General features: G+C 42.4%; 1 protein-coding gene across 4 annotated transcripts in view; it reads right to left on the bottom strand.

The window, feature by feature from the left end:
• Positions 1 to 19,461, bottom strand: part of PKHD1 (PKHD1 ciliary IPT domain containing fibrocystin/polyductin) — a 288,369-nt gene that overhangs the window by 94,178 nt on the left and 174,730 nt on the right. For all 4 annotated transcript variants that reach the window (XM_085218344.1, XM_085218343.1, XM_085218345.1 and 1 more), the window contains 4 exons: positions 19,227 to 19,404; positions 18,559 to 18,754; positions 10,178 to 10,243; positions 7,988 to 8,107 (listed from right to left, as the gene is read on the bottom strand). In XM_085218344.1, the coding sequence (XP_085074470.1) occupies positions 7,988 to 8,107; positions 10,178 to 10,243; positions 18,559 to 18,754; positions 19,227 to 19,404 (560 nt within the window). The remainder of the gene's footprint in view (positions 1 to 7,987; positions 8,108 to 10,177; positions 10,244 to 18,558; positions 18,755 to 19,226; positions 19,405 to 19,461) is intronic.

The raw sequence follows: 19,461 nt of genomic DNA, 5'->3' as shown, positions 1-19,461 counted from the left end.
TGTTTGTGCCACTTCCACAGCCAGAGCTTCATCTGCAGCTGAGCATCTGTGGCATGACTTTAATCTGATAAATGAATGATAACATTATATTTGTAATATATTCATATCTGCATGCGTAAGTCTCATCAAATGTCACATCTGAACATTAAGAATGCATATGAATGGCAGCAAGTTGGAGACATGCCATTCTCATTGCATGAGTCTGGTTCTATTTGTGAAAATAAATCTTGATCAACTAATACAATACAGAGTGAATAATTTAAGCTATCCAGACAATATTTTTCCCTCGTGATATTGCAGAGAACAAGAACGAATGAAGTGAAAAACTATCGCATTCCCTGTTAATTGGTTGGTTGACAGAAACCAGGGGAATCATCGTTCCCTCAGCTACTTCAGGATAAAGCAAGGAACGTGAGTGACTTCTGACCCCATTTCCAAATTCCTTGATCCTCACTTCGACCAAGCATTGGATATCACCAGAGATCAATTCATGATTTCCTGAGCTAGCTTATTTCTGTTAATTTTGGACTAGCATTGGCTGAGCACACTGACATCACTGCTGCCCCCCAAATGTGCAAATTTACAGTCGATGAGCCATCCAAATGCCAATTAAGCTTTCATTCTAGGGCATGAGCAGGACTTAACCAGCACGTATCTTAATGGTAGTCCACCACAAGGAGGTGAATTCCTCCCTCAGGACACATCTAATGTTCTTTAATGTCACTGGGAGGTTTCCACTGGAAACCACCTCAGACCCTTAAATTGCAGCTCCTTTCGTTATCAACAAGACTAGCAGCTTCCTGGAATGGTGCATCTCAGACACAGCCTGTAAAGAAGAGAAGGGTTCGATGAGATGCTGCCATTCAGACTCTTAATGTGGAGCAGAAGTCCCTCGTAGGATTGTGGTCTTCATAAAAATAACTTGCAGAAAACGTCTATTGTTAACATAAGGGCAGCTGCCAAATCCTACTCAGAGATTTCCTGTGGCCTTCCTTTGATATTATGCGCATTTATTGTGTGGCACAGCTATAGAAAACAGGAGGGATTAAGGAGCACACATTTTCCAGTGGCCTTCGACAAAGAAGTGTGAATGGGCCACCTGAAAATCCTATTGACATGCAACGTCTTCAGAAGTGAATGAGATGTTAACAGTTTTGCTCCTGCCACTAGCACCTTCTTTGTCAAAAACAGAAATGACCCTGCCATAGGAAGCTCAGGGAAAGTCTCCTGCTGGAAACATGCAAACTAGGTTTGTTAAATCTTCTCAGACTAGCTGCAGGAAATATAAAAGCGCACAAAGCACACGCAGAAGGGGACTGCAACGATATGAGTAGGTTGGTTCAATGTTAGCATGCCCAAGTCCTTTGGTTTTGCAGTCCTGATGTGTCACAGGAGTGTGGGGAGAGGGAACCACTGCATGCTCGGGGGACCTGGGTCTGCTTACAGATTTGCTCATCCTTTCTTCATACACCGTCCTTGTAATTCAGTCTTCCCAGACTTCCTTTCCGTTTTTTTTCCTTCTTTCTTTCTGGATATCTGCAAAGGACACACTGGTTGCTCCGTTCTCAAAGCCTACGCCAAGGAGTGCAGCTATCCATGGTCACTCAGACCATCTCAAAAAAAATCCCTGCATCCTCGGGCTGAAGCATCATTCAAGCATGTGACATCCTCTCAGCATTTCGACATAGTAAGTCTCTACAGAGCAAATGCGAGTGCAACATTTTTTCCCTAAATCTCATACCGACAGTACTCGTATATTTTCATAGGCATGAAGAAACTCCTGTCTATAATCTCTTTACAGGACAGGTATAGTCCTATGCCCTGCAGAACTGAGAAGCCTAGGCACAATATGTGAGGATACGAAACAGAGAAGAGAATAAGGGGAAAGATGTTGTTAAAATGGTATCTCTCAGACAGAACGGGTATCTAGTTGGTGAAATCACAGCTCGAGAACGTGGCAAAAAGCTGCAGCTAACAAAGGCCATAAGTATATTCATCAAACACGGACTGAAACATTTTTACAAGGAAAAGAAGGGCTCCTAGGCATACTATTTATATGTCAGGTTCCTGTCTTGAACAGGTATTTTTTGCTGAGTTGCACATCCTTCTAAAAAAGGTTTCCTGGAGGAAATTCTGGCCTCTCTGTAACTGTAGCATCATACGTGTGAGCCCTGAAACACAGTTATAAGAAATTCTCCCAGAGAATGTCTGCAAACCTGGGGTTTCCTCAGTTGAATAGAGCCACAGGGTGTGATGCCTGGGGTATGAAGTTCTCAGAGGGGGAAATGTTGCTCTGTAGAGACAACAGAAGGCTCCTTCACAGCCAAACAGGTTCTTGCATGCTTGAGGAAGACAAACAGATTCAAGGGAGGCCTCAGGATGAACACAGTCCATACAGAATATCCTCAGTCATGTATTCTAAGGAGATGGCTACAAAGGGGTTAAAATCATAAACCTTCAGTCACTGAGCTCAAGAGATTTACTTTCACAGAATGACAAAATTGAGTCCAAAATTCTCCAATGAAGACATTCTCATAATAGCAAGCAACCGCTTTTAGAAAGCGATAGTTCAAGCCTGAAAACAGGGCTACGTTTCATTATCCCTATATTTTCTTCTACACAAAAGCTCACAGGTATGCTACAGTCTTAACGTTCAGATGTACCACACTGAGAACTCGCTAATGACTCCAGCACTGACACAAAATGCCTTTGATCAACTGTATTGCACTATAAAACACCATAGCATGCCATTGAATGGAAATCAGGCACAACAGAAGAGCTATTATATGAGATACAGTACTCCAGCATTCATCTCTTCAAACAGAAAAAGTTCAAAGAAAATCAAAATCAGAAAATGAATAACAAAGTGAATTCCACCACTAAAAAAAAAGAAGAAGAAGAAGAAGAAGAAGAAGAGGAAGAAAAAGAAATTGCCAGAGGCTACATGATATCATACCAATGCCCTTCAAAATACATTCCATCGGCCAGAATTATAACACGTTCTCCTTCCAACCCCGAGCGCGCTGCGTCAGGAGTGTGTCACACTGAAAACCATAAACCAAAGCCCTGAAAATCCAAGGGCTTGAGAAGCTAATGCTGCCAGACCAGCATGACTAAACTCCTCCAGCTTGTTTTTCAAGGTGCAGAAGCTGCCCAAGCCTGTGTGGTGAATGCAAGAAGTCCCTGCGGGACGGCTGCAGCTCTGGAGGGTTGAGAGATAACACCACACATTCCTGAAGCCAAAGTTATCCAGCTGGAAGAGACTTAGACCTTCAGGGGAGTCAGACACTAAGGAGACTTGCAGCACTCCAGCACTAAAAGTTAATTTAACAGGAGCAACCCACCTCTGCTGCAAGAACTTCTGAGTTTCACCAATGCTTTCAAACAGGGCAAAACTAGAAGACCTTCATACTCATCCTTATTTCCAGCTGTCCAGATTCACTGAGAGATTTCAGCACTGTGTCAGGCCTGGATCAAAGTCCCCCACTGCAGTTCTTTGCACTAGAAACAAGATCTGAACACCCATTACTTGCTTTTTTTTTTAAATTGTTCATTCAGGGCTGAGACGACTGACACAGTAATGCAGAGCATATCAGAAATAGGCCCAGGACTTGGCTCTCAAGCTGAAAATCATTGTGGTTAGCTTCCAGAACAGATAATTAGGAGTAGCTAAAATAGGTTACTCACTGGAGATCCCCCACAGCCCCTGGCTGTGCTGCTGGGCACCCTGATCTAGATGGCTCTGCTGGAGCAGGGGGAAACAGAGGGATCCAGAGGGGAATGGTCCTAAATTGAGACAGGGGAGGTTTAGGTTGGATATGAGGAGGAAGTTTTTCAGCCAGAGGGTGGTGAGGCACTGGAACAGGTTGCCCAAGGAGGCTGTGGATGCCCCATCCCTGCAGGCATTCAAGGCCAGGCTGGATGTGGCTCTGGGCAGCCTGGGCTGCTGGTTGGTGACCCTGCACATAGCAGGGGGTTGGAACTGGATGAGCGTTGTGGTCCTTTTCAACCCAAGCTTCTATGATTCTGTGAAATGGGAAGGGAAATGTGAATAAAATGCTGTGACTAAACAGCTCTTAATTGTTTCATTCTAGATTCTAGATCCAAGCAAGGACCTCACATTTCTTGCAACTAAAAACTCATATACACAGTTGTGGCAGCAAAGCAAGGTATGACAAATGGACTGAAATTTCTTCTTGCCTAGTCACATTTTAGGTGCTTTCATTTGAGCATACGGTGCACTTGTCACACTAATAATGGCTATGATTCCAATTTAAGACACTGCACACTGTCAACTCCTACCATCAATACAGGTTTCAACATCTTCAAGCCGAAAAGAATGAGGAGGAGAGGAGAAAGAAAGCAGGAAGCAAGAGAGGGTAATCAGAAAAGACAGATGAGCAATCAAGTAGCTCTTTCTCAAGAGAGTTCAGGAGATGAACAAATTTGTGTTCGTACTCATGTTGCTATTTCTGGGCTAAAACAGAAGAACAATTCCAGAAATAGAAGGGTGAGGAGAAGGGTTTCTGCACACCAGTTAATCACGTCTCAATTCTAGTGATAGAAGCCAAGGTATTTTTTATCACTGATAGGAGTAAGATGGTCACAGACTACGCCTGTCCACCAGTCCTACCATTTTCACATACTGTTTCCTTCTTTTTGTCTGTTACACACTTAGCTGTGGTTTTTCTACTCAGTAAAGCTCCTCTGAAGAGCAGACAGTTTCACTGCCTGCAGTGGAGGAGCTGAACACTGCAATTCAGAATTGCAAGCTCCCAGTGTCTAATCCCACTCAGGCACTAAATTTTGACCCCAAAGACTGTGAGGCCACATTGCACAGCAACAGGCCTAAGCTAACGAGCTTTGCCTCTCAGGAGAGCTAATTAGTTCTGGTATATCAGCACGCTGATGCAGCAGTCTTATTTCCAGTTCTAGAACTAGATCAGTTGGGCTGGGCTGTGGGCAGTGTGCGATGCTTCAGGCACAGCTTAGGCATATAGACAGAGCCTTGTGGTATGGTCAATATCTCATGCAGCAGCTTAAAATGAGACACTCTAGGAAGAGGATTAGGCTGACATTTGCAGGAAACACAGAGGCAGTTTCCTCATAGGTGAATTTGCAATGCAGCAAAGGACCACCAGAACCTCAGCAACCAGTTTTTGCTTTCCTAATCTAATCAGAACAATCAAACTCCAAACCGTTAGCCAAGCTTTTTTAATTACTACCTCCTATTTCTGTGTAATTTGCTTCCTGTGACTGTAGGAACACACTCTATATAATTAATTAATGTCAGTACAGAGGCATCCACTACCACTGGCACTCTTGTGCTTCTTCTTATCTGTCTCTGACACGTAGTTATAGTTTTTGAAGGCTGAAATGCTTTGGTCATGGGTTCTAAGCTGGGGTGTTTGTTGATCTGGGTATAATTGATACACAAGAAGTTGAAACGTGATCTGTTGTAGTTCTCTTGTCTTGTTCTTTGAGATCAAGGAAGGGCAAAATGCAAAATGCATCCATAGCAAGAGGACTAGAAAGAGAGCTAAGCACGCAGGAAATGCATCGCTGTTTAATGTCTACAAAAGGGGTCAGATACAGAGGTGAGAGTGGCATAGGAACCAGGGAGAAAGGACATTTTATCTCTTTCTCACTGGCAAACAGGTACAAGTTTAACATGTGGAGTACTGCTGTTGGAAGAGAAAAGCAAGCAAACCCACTGTTTTGGGTGCCACACTTGGACTTTGTAGATTAGGGTCAACCTCTTGTTCTGGTACAGATTTGCACTGGCTAGGCCTTTATGCAGTGTTGTGTATACACACAAGGGAAATAAATACACACCTTCACAGAATGGTTTAGAGGACATACATTAATGGCAAGCTGCACTTTCTCTCCAGGTACTCCAGAATGTGGTCTGTAGAAATGCTGATCAGGATGCACTTTACGATGCCTTAACTAAGTCATCTGATAAGAACAAAGTGCCTAAGCATCAATCATAGTAAATTAATTTAGACATTTAGCCCCATTTGAAATGTCCTTGGATATTTGAGACCTCCACATTACAGAACTGGCAAATACGTCATCGGGGACACGTTTTTTAGCTTAAAAAAAATCAAATAATAAGTATTTTTCAAAATAAATATTACAGTATTGCAATTTGAAAACATTAAAATATTCCCTCCCTGAAAAGAAAAAGAACAGTATAAAATATTTTAATTTTGTGAATATGTAAGGCCTTTTGTTTTCAGAAAAACTATTTGCTGAAATTAAAATAACTTCACAAAGTTTTTCAGTAAATCTGAAATTTTGTCAAACCTAACAGAAATTTCAAGGATGGGAATGTTTCAGACAAAAATCTTCTATCCGGCCTTCAAGTCAATGCAGACTGTCTCCATGAAAGAAGCTGAGTGAGGGGACAGTGTGACTTATCTTTTCTGAATATGACTTATTTCTTGCTACACGCATAGGACTTTTCCCACTTATTTCTGTAGAAGATTTGATGCTAAGAACACGTTCTGGACACATAATAAGGAAAACAAAATAAAATCCAACTCAACAGTTACAGAATCACAGAATTATCTTCACTGGAAGAGACCTTCTAGATGATCACATCCAACCACCAGCGTGACCTACTGAGTCCCATCACTAAATTATGTCCCTTAGCATCATGTCCACATACCTCCAGTAATGGGCACCCCATTTCAGTGCTTGACTATATTCTCAATGAAGAAATTCTTCCTAATAACCAACCTAAACCTCACCTGGCACAACTTGTGACCACTGATACTGTCAATCATCCTCATATCTGGAAGATCTCCCCAGAGAACTTCCAGCTCTAAAGGACAGACAGTTGCTCACAGAAGGTCTGAGCAAAGATGTTGTCTTGCAGTATAGGGAAAGATCAGCAGACCTTGTCTGTCTTTTCAGACTTTCCAACTGTCTCAGCAAATGAGAAACTCCAAACTGATTACATTGAGACCTCTTCCCTCCCAGTTTTCCCAGCACTTAGCTCCCAGGCACAGAATTCTAAAGGCTGTTAGCCTGTTTTTCAGTACACTGATGATATATTTTTAATGATACATAATTAAGTCCAAACTGCTATTTACACTCCACACCAAAATGCGAGCACACAATAACAGAAACTTTTTTCCACATTGATTTCATATGCCAGAAACGCATGGAAGAGTAAGAGACAAGAAGCAGCATTACCCCTATTTCCAGATGTGGAACTGTGCTAGGCACACAGACTTACAAAGTTTCACAGAAATGAGGAGAAGCACCAAGTCCCAGAGTACATCAGGTTCACAGCATTCAGAGGATCATAAGATAATTCAATCTGAAAGGAACCCCAAATGCTCATCTAGTCTAACTTCCTGATCAGATCAGGGTCAGCTTTTATGTAAAAAGGTTATCACAAGTTTTCTCCTCCAAATGTTGCTGCAAGCTCCATCATATCTTTGCTAGAATACAGAAAGGCATTCATGCAATAAAACTGTAAACTGAATCAGTATTTAAATGTAACTGAAGTTTGAGACTGAAATACAGATAGATACTGAAACATCTGGGAAGCACTCATGGCAAATGGACTGAGAGGTTATCACTGATACCAAGAAGTGCAATAGGAGAATAATATGGAATGTGGCACAACTGTGGAAATGTGAAATGTCCTCCCTGCACAAAACACAGAGAAGTAGGCCAAGAGATGAGACCTTTATGACCCGTGATTCTACTCCTAAAATAAAGTCCCTGAATATATTTAAGCCTGAACATCAGCATGAGTAACACTTTGTCTGTTTACATGCATGTGTAAACAGAAAATATTATTCTGTTCCAAAAATCACACTTGTTACTGTAGTCAAGAGACCAACATGATCTGGTCCTGCATACACTAGAGTAGAATAGTTGGTGACAAAGAACACATGCTGTATCTGTACTAACATAGAGAGATCTAAGCACCATTACAGAAATTAAACACCATCATTTCCGTCCTTACTGGGTAAGATGATGACGTCTTCTCCTGGGCCTGGGATGCTACAGTTGAATCCACCCCAACCTTTTTCTACATCCTTCCATGTCTCTGGGTGCGACCATTTCAAAACAGAATCAGAAGGATCTACAAAATAGACATATGAAGAGAGAATTACTGCTTTCAGTAGCTGAGAGCATTATCGTTTCTGAGATAGTTAAGCATCTGTGGCATTACCATCCTCCTTTTGTCAGTGATGAAGCAACACTAACTGCTCTATGTTGCCTTCCATTCTTAAAGGAAGTTGCCAATAGGAGAAAAAAAAAACTCTCTCTCCCAAACCTGTATTTTTGGAGTTAAATTTCAGGAAGATAGCTGAAAAACAGCTTCAAATTCTTTGGGATCCAGGAAAAGCGAAGCAAATCTTGAGGTTTTTCATCACACTTAGCTTATGATTTGTGAATATGCATCACAAACAACAACTTCATGGTGACGAGTCTCCAGCACAGGTGTTATGAGGAGCAGCTGAGGGAACTGGGATGGTTCAGTCTGGAGAAGAGAAGGAGGAGGCTCAGGGAAGACCTTATAGCTCTCTACAACTACCAAAAAGGAGGTTGTGGTGAGGTGGGGAATGGCTTCTTCTCCCACGTAACTAGTGATTGAATGAGAGGGAATGGCCACAAGTTGCATCAGGGGGTGTTCAGGTTGCACATTTGGAAACATTTCTTCTCCAAAGGAGTGTTTAGGCACTGGAACAGGCTGCCCAGGGAGGAGGTTGAGTCACTGTCCCTGGAGGTGTTCCAGAAACATTCAGATGTTGTACTAAGGGACATGGTTTAGTGGAAATACAGGTGGTAGGTGGACAGATGGACTGGATTAATTAGAGGTCTTTTCCAACCTTGGTGATTCTATGATTATTTTTACTTACATCATCCAAGGCTCTGAGCACTCTGAACACAAAGTTGAAATGAACAAGCAAAGATAAAAGCCAGTCACCTCTTCTTTTGTGGCAATACCAGAGGACAAAAATAGTAAATAACTCTATCAAAAAAATGTCAACTCTTCTCACACGTTTTTCTTCACCAGTGTTCTAGAAAACAGACTGAATTCCTGGAATATGCTAAATTATGAAAGCTTTTTTAAAAATGAGTAATTAACTCTCACTAGATTTTTAGCCCATAGAAAAGCAATTCTGTGCATGTGGTAACGAAGGCCTGTGGTGAAACACAAGCTTAACTGGGACACGTAGCAACTCCTACAAAGTTTTATTTTTAATGTTCAGCTTAATCCAAAGGGAAACTTTCGAGTCTCAGCAGCATCAGGAAAACATTGGGAGAAATAAAATTCACAAAGTGTAGGTACTTGTGCTTGCATTTTAGACAGCTAATGAGCCGGTCTTACAAATTAATTACTTAAGCTTGCTGTGCCATCAGCAGAGGAAGGAAAGCCTTCAGGGAAGTCCTGCACACACACGGTTTCTCATGTCCCAGACTAATGCAGACTGGGCCTCCCTCTGGAGGCCTGTGCAAGCACCTACCTCTGGCTGAAATGGTTTTATTTTCATGAGGGGAGCTTCACCAGACATCACTGAAAACACAGGGGCAAACTCATGCCTACATGCAGTGAACTAGAAACCACTCAAGAGCACTGCGGAGAAGAAAAAGTCTGCTGCTAGCATACAGTGAAATGAAGCTCAGGATCAGCTCTTCAAGGCTGGGTATTCCTTTACTTATCTGTTCAGGGGGAAAATGCTCTGTAAAAAATACCTACGCCTTATTGCTACATAAATGATTATTGTTGATAATAAACAGTAGGGCGGCTATGAAACTCAGATCCAGTTTTGGAGGTCTCCTCCATCTCTGGTGTATTATGCTGTCTGACTCGGTGTGCAACTGTGCAGTAATGTCAGACTATTACACTAAGATGACTGCAGAGCACTAAAATACACTGTTCTCTTACATTCCCCATGACCTACCTGATCTTCTGTGGCATTTCTTAACAAAAGTTTATGGTCTTTTATAATGTGGAATCACACATTTATCACGAGCAATGGTAGATACGGCTCAATGAAATGCTTAAATGAATGCCAAGAGCCCCTGTTGGGTTGATAGATGTACAAAACACTGAAGTGAAATGCAGCAATATAGTTCTGAACAAGTAGTAAAAAGGAAATGGTGTGACTCCCAGACTGAACCTTTCCGACACAGACTCACGCACCTGATGTAGGTGAAGGGGCTCTTTCCTTCTCTTTCAGCTCAAGATGAATTAAGTCAGCTCCTGTGACTGAACACAGAATTGTAGGGAGTTACAGCACGGCCTTAAAAATTTACCAAACCAACAACAAAAATTCACAGCAAGAGAATTGCTACACATGGCTTTCAGACAACATTTTACATTTCTAACGACAAGATTTTTTAGGAACTACTATGTGTTTTTTCCAACTCATTTCTGTCTTTTTTTTTTTTGTATTTTGAGAAGGGAGTAAACAAATACATTTTAATTTGCAGATACTAAGGGTCTCAAGACAACTCATTAGAAAGAGCTAAAAGAAAACATTCAACAATCAGAAATTCTAGGCTGGAACATGAATCTCATTTATCCCACTATAAATCCACAGCAGTTCCACTAACACAAGCAATATTACACCATTGAATGCATAATGTATTAACTGGATCGAGCAACAAATTACAGCTTTTGTTTTGTAGTTTGGTTTTGATTCCTCCCCCCACCAAATCTGGTATCTAAAAGAGATGCTTTAATTAGTCAGACTTTATAGACTGAAGACAGGGACCCTGTGTTCTGTACTGTGAAAAGAGGTCAGAAGCAATTATCACAGTTGTAACCTTTCTGCCAGTATATTGTCAGCAGGAGAGGGGTCAGGATAATGCAAAGCAAGCTAAGAGGAGCAGAAGAAAACTGCTTCAGAGCCAGCTGAAAGGCTACCTCTTCTTCAGCTCCAGTGGCATATAAAGGCACTTCCTTTCAGTCACCAGACTGGAACAATCGTAGGTTAAAATAGAAACGCTCTGCCAAACAGATAAATCTCCTCTACGCTGCCCAACCCCTTCTGGTGACCCTAAAATGCCATTGGAAGAATTTTGGGGGGTAGAAGAATTGTATAAATAAAGCCATTGTCAGAACTTTCCTCAGTTCTGTCAGAACTTTCCTACACACGTATCAACCCACCGAAGGGATTTCATGCCGTATTGTAATTTACTTATTTTATCTTTAAACAAGTCTCTGTACTTTTAAATTGTGAGAATCACCCTTCCCTACCTCCCTCTTTTTCTCCCAGTGCAGCTGAGCAAATTTAAAATAACTGAGGTTCATTAATTTTAAGTGTTCAATAAATTAGTATGAATAATCAAAAAACTTGATTCTTTCCGATAATTACTATTTGATGTCAGTTGAAAGCACTCGATTGAGTTAGCAGCATATGCTCCTATGCCAAATGAGGCTTCCATAATTAAATAGAAACTGATTCCATGAGGTTTTTCTCATATCTGATTAATTAGTAATCAGGTGCCCTAGCCCCGTTCCTCAGCGACACCTTATCTCCAAGTGGTAGCTGTGGTCTAACTCATGTTCACTCAAGCCAATCTGCCCCAAACCATCACATGGTGCTCAAAATGAACAACACCATGTCCTTGGGTGGTCAGAAGGTGAAAAATGACATGAAGGTCATAGGAACATAGAACCATGGAATGACTTGGGTTGGAAAGGACCTTAAAGATCATCTAGTTCCAAGCCCCCTGCCATGGGCAGGGTTGCCACCTGCTGGATCAAATACTCATTTAAAGTCTTTGGCATACAGTTAATCTGGCTTTTAGACAGTACTCTTCTACGGGCACTTGCCTCCTCCGACATTAACCCTTGCAGAGGGCATACATCTCACCTAATCCAAAATGATGACAAGTTAGTCAGCTTGGACCCTCATGGTGTCACTGGAGGTATCTCAAAAGAACTATCCATCCATGTTATTATACTCCTTAGGGATGAGATATGCTGTAGTGAGAGACCTTTCTGTAGACTATAAAGGATAACCAAGGTAGGCTTAGATAACTCATGGAAGATATCTGTATCAGGAGAAATTAATCTCTCTGGCTGAGCTCCTCCTCTAGGCTACACAGACTAGCAAGGGAAAGAAAGTCACGCTTTCAGAGCCACAGTCTGACTGGGAGACTACTAAGAAACAACTGCCTTGGAGGGCCATTTTTGATCCTCTTTTAAGATGTCCTTCCTTCTCCTCTCACTTTTAGGAGAGCAAATCTGGAGCCAAAAGTGTTACATCAATTCACAGAAGTGTTAGAACAAGTGAGAGAACCAAGCCTGACACTATCTATTTCTTGATGAATAGGTTTTGCTTGATTTTTCCAACACTACGGTGCAATTGTCTCATCAGAGATGTTTTTATTGTTCAGAGAAAAGCTGTTCTCCTAATTAAATCCTCCGGGTACAAAAAATCTTCTCAGTATTCTAAAGACCTCATACAGGGGTTCAGATCCTGCACCCAGCGACGAAAGGACCTGTTAAGGGTTAACTAGGTACAGCCATTTTCTGAGAAAAGAACAAAAACCTCTCACACTGGAGGTGTCATCCAACCACACAGCATGACAACTCAAACCACCATAGGTCATCTGTACCCTCCACATCAGTGCAGGAATGTAGGGCTGAATTCTCCCCAGCCCAGCTGCTATCACAATTATTAATGTTAATTCAGGATGAAATGCAATGAGCATGAACCTGTTGCATTCCATTGCCTGAAAAGTGATCAAAGCAAGTTACAGGCCTTCAGAATCATCAGGACCATGGTGACATAGTTCTCCTGGTTGTTTTGTTTTGCTATCGAGTACGTTATCATTGTTTCTGTACAGGACAGGAAGAGATATAGGCAATACAGGCAAAGGACGTCATTAGTAAACATTGAATTAAAGTGTCTCTTCACAAAATGCAGTTATAAGGCTCCAGGGTTTAGTTGTATAAAACCTTTATAAGGCTCATCAATTTTCTGCCTTATTACAGCTCTTCCTGGATGCTTGGGCTGTGAATCATAAATATAGGCCTTCCTGACTAACTTTTTTCTGGTTTAGGGCTCCTTGAGTGAACATGAAGGAGGAGCAACCTGGTCTTTTATCAGCTTTGCAGTGACAGGGAATTTTGCCTGTGGATATTAGGAAGGGCTGAAACCAGGATAAATGGCTCCAATAGCCTTACTAACAAATAACAAGTGCCTCTGTGCTATTTAACATCAATTGGGCTAACATATATCACAGGGAAATCAAAACTTTTAGACACCACAATCAACAATGTGGTACGACACACCTCTAGAAACTGGAGAACCTGGGATAGGATTTTTTGCCCTTCCTCTGCTTGGGTCATTCAAGGAAGTGCCCAGAAATATGGTATCCTGGGGATACTGCACTAAGAAATGATGTAAAAAAGTATCTGGGCAAGTAGAGACTGATTCCTGCTTGCAGCATATTAGCGATGGAGATGAAGCCATCAAATTCCTGCTACAGACATCATACACTCACAAGCCCATTGATGAAAGGATGATGGAAGCATTTCCATATCTTATTTCTCCAACTGACCATCCAAAACAATGGATGTTGGGTGAATTTTATCAGGAAGGATATCAGTGCCTTCAAAGAAATATTAATGCAATTTTCAAGCTTTTCACCTAGGATTCCCTTTTGTCCCTGAGCAATAAGGCTGAAGAAAAATACATTTATTCTCTGTATTTTAATATTAGAACCAAACTGTCTTAAGGGCCTGTTTTTCTCCTACACGAAGCAACTACAACAACCCGTGGAGCAAACTGGAAGTGAGATCATTCTCCAGGAATTTAGAAAGACAATAAGTGTAATCAAATTATATCTTTTTTTGAACAACCACGGAAACTGCAGACCTGCTTCTGACACAGCAGTAACACGAGATCAGGCCTCGGGCCCTCTTAACAACTCACACATGAGCAGCCCGAGCAAAGTCAGCAGGGTGACCTGTCTTGGTAAAAGCTGTGTCTAAGGAAAAAATGCATTTGGGGTCAAGAAAAAGTTTGATAATCCTTCCAGAGATGTTCACAAATATTGCTCGTGACAAGCACTTCCATTTCAGGAAAAAAAATAAAAGCCATGTGGGATGGAGAGATGGAGCAAGCCAATGCTTTGTTTTATTCCAAGAGAAAATGGTTTAAACGCTTCAAAAGTGAACAAAAAGGAAGCAACATCTCTCTGGTTTGCAGCCAATTCCAGTATTGCCCAGAGACCTTAACCAAGGAGCAATCCCACGCTGTGGTACCATATGCTCGTATTTGTAACAGACTTAAAAAGCTCATAATGTTATTATTGTCATTTACACAGGACATTTCTCCTAAAAATATCCCAGATGTCCCACAGTGTGATGTTTCTTTCCACCTCTCCCATTACAAGAAGGGTTTTTTTGGTACAATGTGGTCACTCCACATGAAGGCTGTCCTCCTGAAACAGCATTTGGGAATCACAGAATCACAGAATGGCCTGGGTTGAAAAGGAGCACAGTGCTCATCCAGTTCCAATCCCTGCTATGTGCAGGTCGCCAACCAGCAGCCCAGGCTGCCCAGAGCCACATCCAGCCTGGCCTTGAATGCCTGCAGGGATGGGGCATCCACAGCCTCCTTGGGCAACCTGGTCCAGTGCCTCACCACCCTCTGGCTGAAAAACTTCCTCCTAATATCTGACCTAAACCTCCTCTGTCTCAGAGGGAAACCACACATCAATTCAAAGCCTGTCACTGAGGAGCACCTCTCTCACAACATGGGGTGCCCCAGAGAAACAAAAGGCGATGCTACAAAGACTGAGAAGCGTCAGAGCAAAGCTGATGGTGTCAAAGAGACTGGATTCTCCCCAGGTTCCTCAGACCAAGATGGTCTGAGTCCTCACTTCCCCTCATTCAGCACTAGCAGGGAAATGGGGCTCTCCCTCCTTGAATACCAATTCTCCTTGGTCTGAAAAGATTATTTTTAAAGGGACTGGTAAACAGAGGTGACATATGTAGGTAGCAGCAAGCATCTTTGTTAGCAGGATTTCAGCACAGGTGCCCCACATCACAGCAGTGCTCCCCATCACAATGATTTCTCCCTATTCAGCACCCCCTGTATGGTCCCACGCCTGCGTCTCATTTACAAAAGTGTGAGCAAGCAACACATCAAGGCAACTTAACTCCCTTAATCCCCTCCATACGGTAGGTTTTCTTGCCTTTTGTATCAGGCTTTTTTTTTTCTTTCCCATAGAGAAACACTTGCATGTCACTGGGCAATTTTGGACAGGGGGAGCGTGCACAACACCCAAGTCATCCATGAGCCAAGGTGGCCTTGCTCAGCTGCCCTCTTCATTTGAATAACAATATCTCCTCCTCCATAGGGTCTTCCCTCCCCTTCTCCTCCTCTTTCCCCCCCCCCCTTGTGTGAATTCGGGAGCCTGCCCATGAATGAGCTGGCATCTGATCTGTATTCACTGACGTTAATTTTGGACGTAACGCAGCCCTGCCACTTCCCCGCCATTCGCCCTAAAAAGCGTCCCAGCGGGCACAAAGGCAGAGGGTCAAAAGTAAGCTGACCCCTGACAGAATGTACAATTATTAGGACGAAGCGGGACACAAGCAGCTGTCGAAACCCCACCGGTGCGGTGATGTGCTTCCCAAAGTCAGAGTATGAATAATACGCCGGAGCTCTCCCCTCCGCCCTGCCAGGGCCTACGCCGTTCTGCAGGAAGAATGATGGCCCTCCTGAAGCAGCTGCAATAATTGTGTCCCCATTGTCCCCCGTCCACCCCCTACAAGTGCCCATTGTGGGCGCGGGGTCGGGTGATTACATGCTTGGGCTGATGGCGTTTGGGCCCAGCTGCCCGGCTGCTGACACACGAGCACCGAGAGGGGGGACCCGCGTCTGCGAGACGGGCCTCCAACATACCAGACCTTTTACATAAGTCAAACAGGAACAAATGACTCTTTATCAGCCTCTGCTCCCTTTGAAGTGGCGGCTGCTTATGGGCCCTTACAGCTTTTCCTCCTTAGCCCGAGCAAACATCCTCCTTTTGATATGCTACATGCTCATTATCTCTGCCCCATTTAATGATTTTTGATTGAAGGGTGGCAGCGCGGTTGCCAAGAGGGTAGTTAAAGAGGCTCCACACAGGCAGGGCTACAAGAAATGCTTTCCTTGTGCTGCAGCCTAAATTTGGAGTTTCTTAACAGTGTGTTCTTGTTCTTAGCAGCAGATAAGGGCTGAGCGTGAAATTCTTAATTAAGCAGTAAATAGAGAGTGGGGTGTCAGCAGATGCAGCCTGTAGCCATGGAGACCAAGTCACATGAAGAAGGAAGCTGAGACTAAACGCCGGCCCCGGGCTCGGGCATGACTGACAGCTGAAGAATCCGACAAAGCTTGTAAACGGGATTAATTAGCTGGCCAATTATTTCATATAGTTAAATGTAACTAAATAAAAACAGCTCGCAGAGTTGGGTGGGAAAGTGTTTTGAAGGCCAGACCCCCAAGTGCTGTCCTCTCCTTGTCGCTGCGTGGACCTTGTAGGATACCAAGGCCAGAAGGGACTGTGGTCGACTTCTTCAACTTCCTATGGAGCACGAATCCCAGCCCATGAGGATTCTAATAGCTCCTCAAAGAGCTGGAGCATACCTCTCTGAAAGGATGCCTGACCATCATCTAAGGACCTTGAGTGATTGGAATGCCACATGCCACGAGTCTGCTCTGACAGCTAATTATCCTCACCCTCATCCTGTATACACGAGATTAGGAGAGAAATTAAACAGCATACCAGGGCTAGGAATCCACCCGCTTTCTTTCACACTTTTACCCTACCAACAGTGGTAGGTATTAGTTACCCCACACTGAATTATTGATCTCAGTGCTAGCCAAGGCTGAAAATGTTCATTGCATGACTTATACATGTTAGGCGTTGCCACAAATTTTCCCTGGTGTATTCTGATTGTTTCTCTGTATATCAAAATGAGAAATAGCATCAAGCTCTTCGTGTAATACGAATCAAATGAAAGGAAAGCAGATGAGGAACAAGAATGTATCTAAGATGCAAGAGTGATATGTACTGGCCTGATCATTTTTTCCTGGTCTTCTCAAGTCCATCCCTTTCCCCAGCAATTGTAAGAGGTCAAGAAATATCTTCTGAGCTTTCCCATGCTGCTCTGTTTATGAAAGTGCAGCTCAAGATACCCAAACTGAATATGGTTGACTTTCATATTTGAAAGAACAAAGCTGTGCTGTTAGAAAACTGAAACAATTAAAAACAAAAACAAAACAAAACAAAGACTTTTTGTTTGTTTGTTTGTTTTGTAGTGGATTTCTAACATGATCTTGGACCAGAGTTAGGCTCAACAGCTGTACTAGCAGACAAAATAAAGCCAAGTTATGGGACTAAGAGCTGGCTCCCAATATTCTATAAGGTTATATTGCTGGCCAAGCTCCTGGCAGAGCTTTGGTCCAGACCAATGCACTTTCCCAGATGGTGACCATTATGATTTGAGAGTAAGCACAGGACAGGGATCTTTCCTAATTTGAAGCCTGGGTGCATCCAGCCTGTTTTAAGAGAGAAAATGTTAAGCTGTATGGACACAAGCTGTGCAATTCCAGTTGGCCTCAGGACCAGAGATAGATGTAGCTAGTGTGAGCCTTCAAACTGATGTTAAGGGATAGGCCTCTTCATGTCTCCTGAAATGTACACTGAATTATTTCATTGCTACTAAAGACCAAGCTTAGTGGATTACCTGCCTTCATTCCAGCCATGTTTCCCTGTAGATCCTACATGAGAAAGTCATTTGCATGCCATCTCAACAGTATAAACCAAGAACAATTCATAAAAGAAATTCATCAGATCGGTGACAAAATTTTCTGTTCCTGTGAAAATCAGCATCTTGATACTTTAGTTTTCTTGTAAGATGATCAAGAAGCTTTGCTTCATGAAGTGAACTCCACTTCACTGAAGTGCCTTTGTGATTCCAGATTCTGCTATCATTGATTGCAATGACCATTATTTTTCCTTCTACATACAGAACTTAGAGTTTTTTTTAAAAAAGTGACTTGAAAATAGGAATTATGGAAACATCAAATACCTGAACTTTCTAAAGGAGAGACCACTACACTTTGTGATCCAATGTACAAATCTGACACTCATACATAAAACTCTATGTTGCTTTTGAAAGTTTACAATCACAGGAAAAAGCATTGCACAGTGAAATCCTATTGCCTTCAGAGGGCTCATCCTGGATAAACTGCACATGGTTTATAAATGATATGTGTGATATGGGACCAGCTGTCACCAGAGATCATTAGTAGAATTTAATGTTTTTTCCACTCCAAAAGACCAATTGAAATTCAACTGATGCCACATCAGGCACTGTTAATGACACATTCCAGTTTTTGATAGAACGGGCATCAAATGGATACTGACCTGATGTGCACACACTTACCTATTTCACTGGTCTTATGGAAGGACTGCTCACTTACTGAAAGGCCATTGCAAGACCTAATGGCTAAGGCTCCATAGCGTCCACTGGCTTTAATTGAAAAGATTCAGCTCTGCCATCATACTTACCCAAGTAGGTTAGCTTCCTCAGTGTGCTGTCGAGATACCAGTCACAGTTCCTGTGATGACCATAGGAAGGCAGAGATTGGAGTGGCTGTCCAGTCCTTTTCCCACAGGACACCACAACCTCAAGTTGTGCAGGAAGATCCTTGTGTTCCACCAGCAAGTAATTCCCAGTTGTGAAGTTGCTAAATGTGACTGAATACTAGAGGAGGAACCAAAATAAACGTGTCTGTCTCTGTGATTAGAGTTCTACAGATTGTAGTATAAGAGGAATAAAGTGGATGGTGTTCCACATGGGCAAAAGACTTTTCTGAGCAATACGCATTGAGATCTCTGGAACTGAGTAGGTAAAATTAAATAGGAGATGATGACGATAAAATCAACTCCCTTTGTCACCTTAAAAGATACAGAGGAATAATACCTTCAGAAAACTATGCTTTATGACATCTTAAGATAATATGAATTTTGTTAATTTCTTCACACCACACTTTAGTCTACTACATTCAAAACCTTATTCCTATTCCAGGTTACTTCTGAGGGCTTCAGAATTAGGTCATCGTATTTGAGCTCTGCTTATAAATGTAAAGAGACTTTCTCTCTGCCCATCCAGAAAGAAGAATGCATGATTATCTCCTCTAATTAAAATTTAGAAATTACAAAAATGCCTGTGTTACCTGGAGCTGCTTGCTGACCAAAGGGCTGTCGAATGTCAGTGTATATGTCTCTTTATCCAGGAGCAGACACATCCAGCCATGTAGGTTTGAGAGAGTGTCAGGGACATAATTGACTGTGGTTGTCTTATTCCTACTGTCAATCACAGTTAAATTGTAGGGAATCTCTGGAGCCTCTCTTCTGGAGGAAAAATAGAATATGATCACTTTTTGTTACTCATCTTTGTCATTTTGCAAC

This window comes from Meleagris gallopavo, chromosome 2 (genome assembly GCF_905368555.1).
Source record: "Meleagris gallopavo chromosome 2, MGAL_WU_HG_1.1, whole genome shotgun sequence".
Classification (NCBI taxonomy): domain Eukaryota; kingdom Metazoa; phylum Chordata; class Aves; order Galliformes; family Phasianidae; genus Meleagris; species Meleagris gallopavo.
This window is presented reverse-complemented; position numbering and strand designations above follow the sequence as displayed.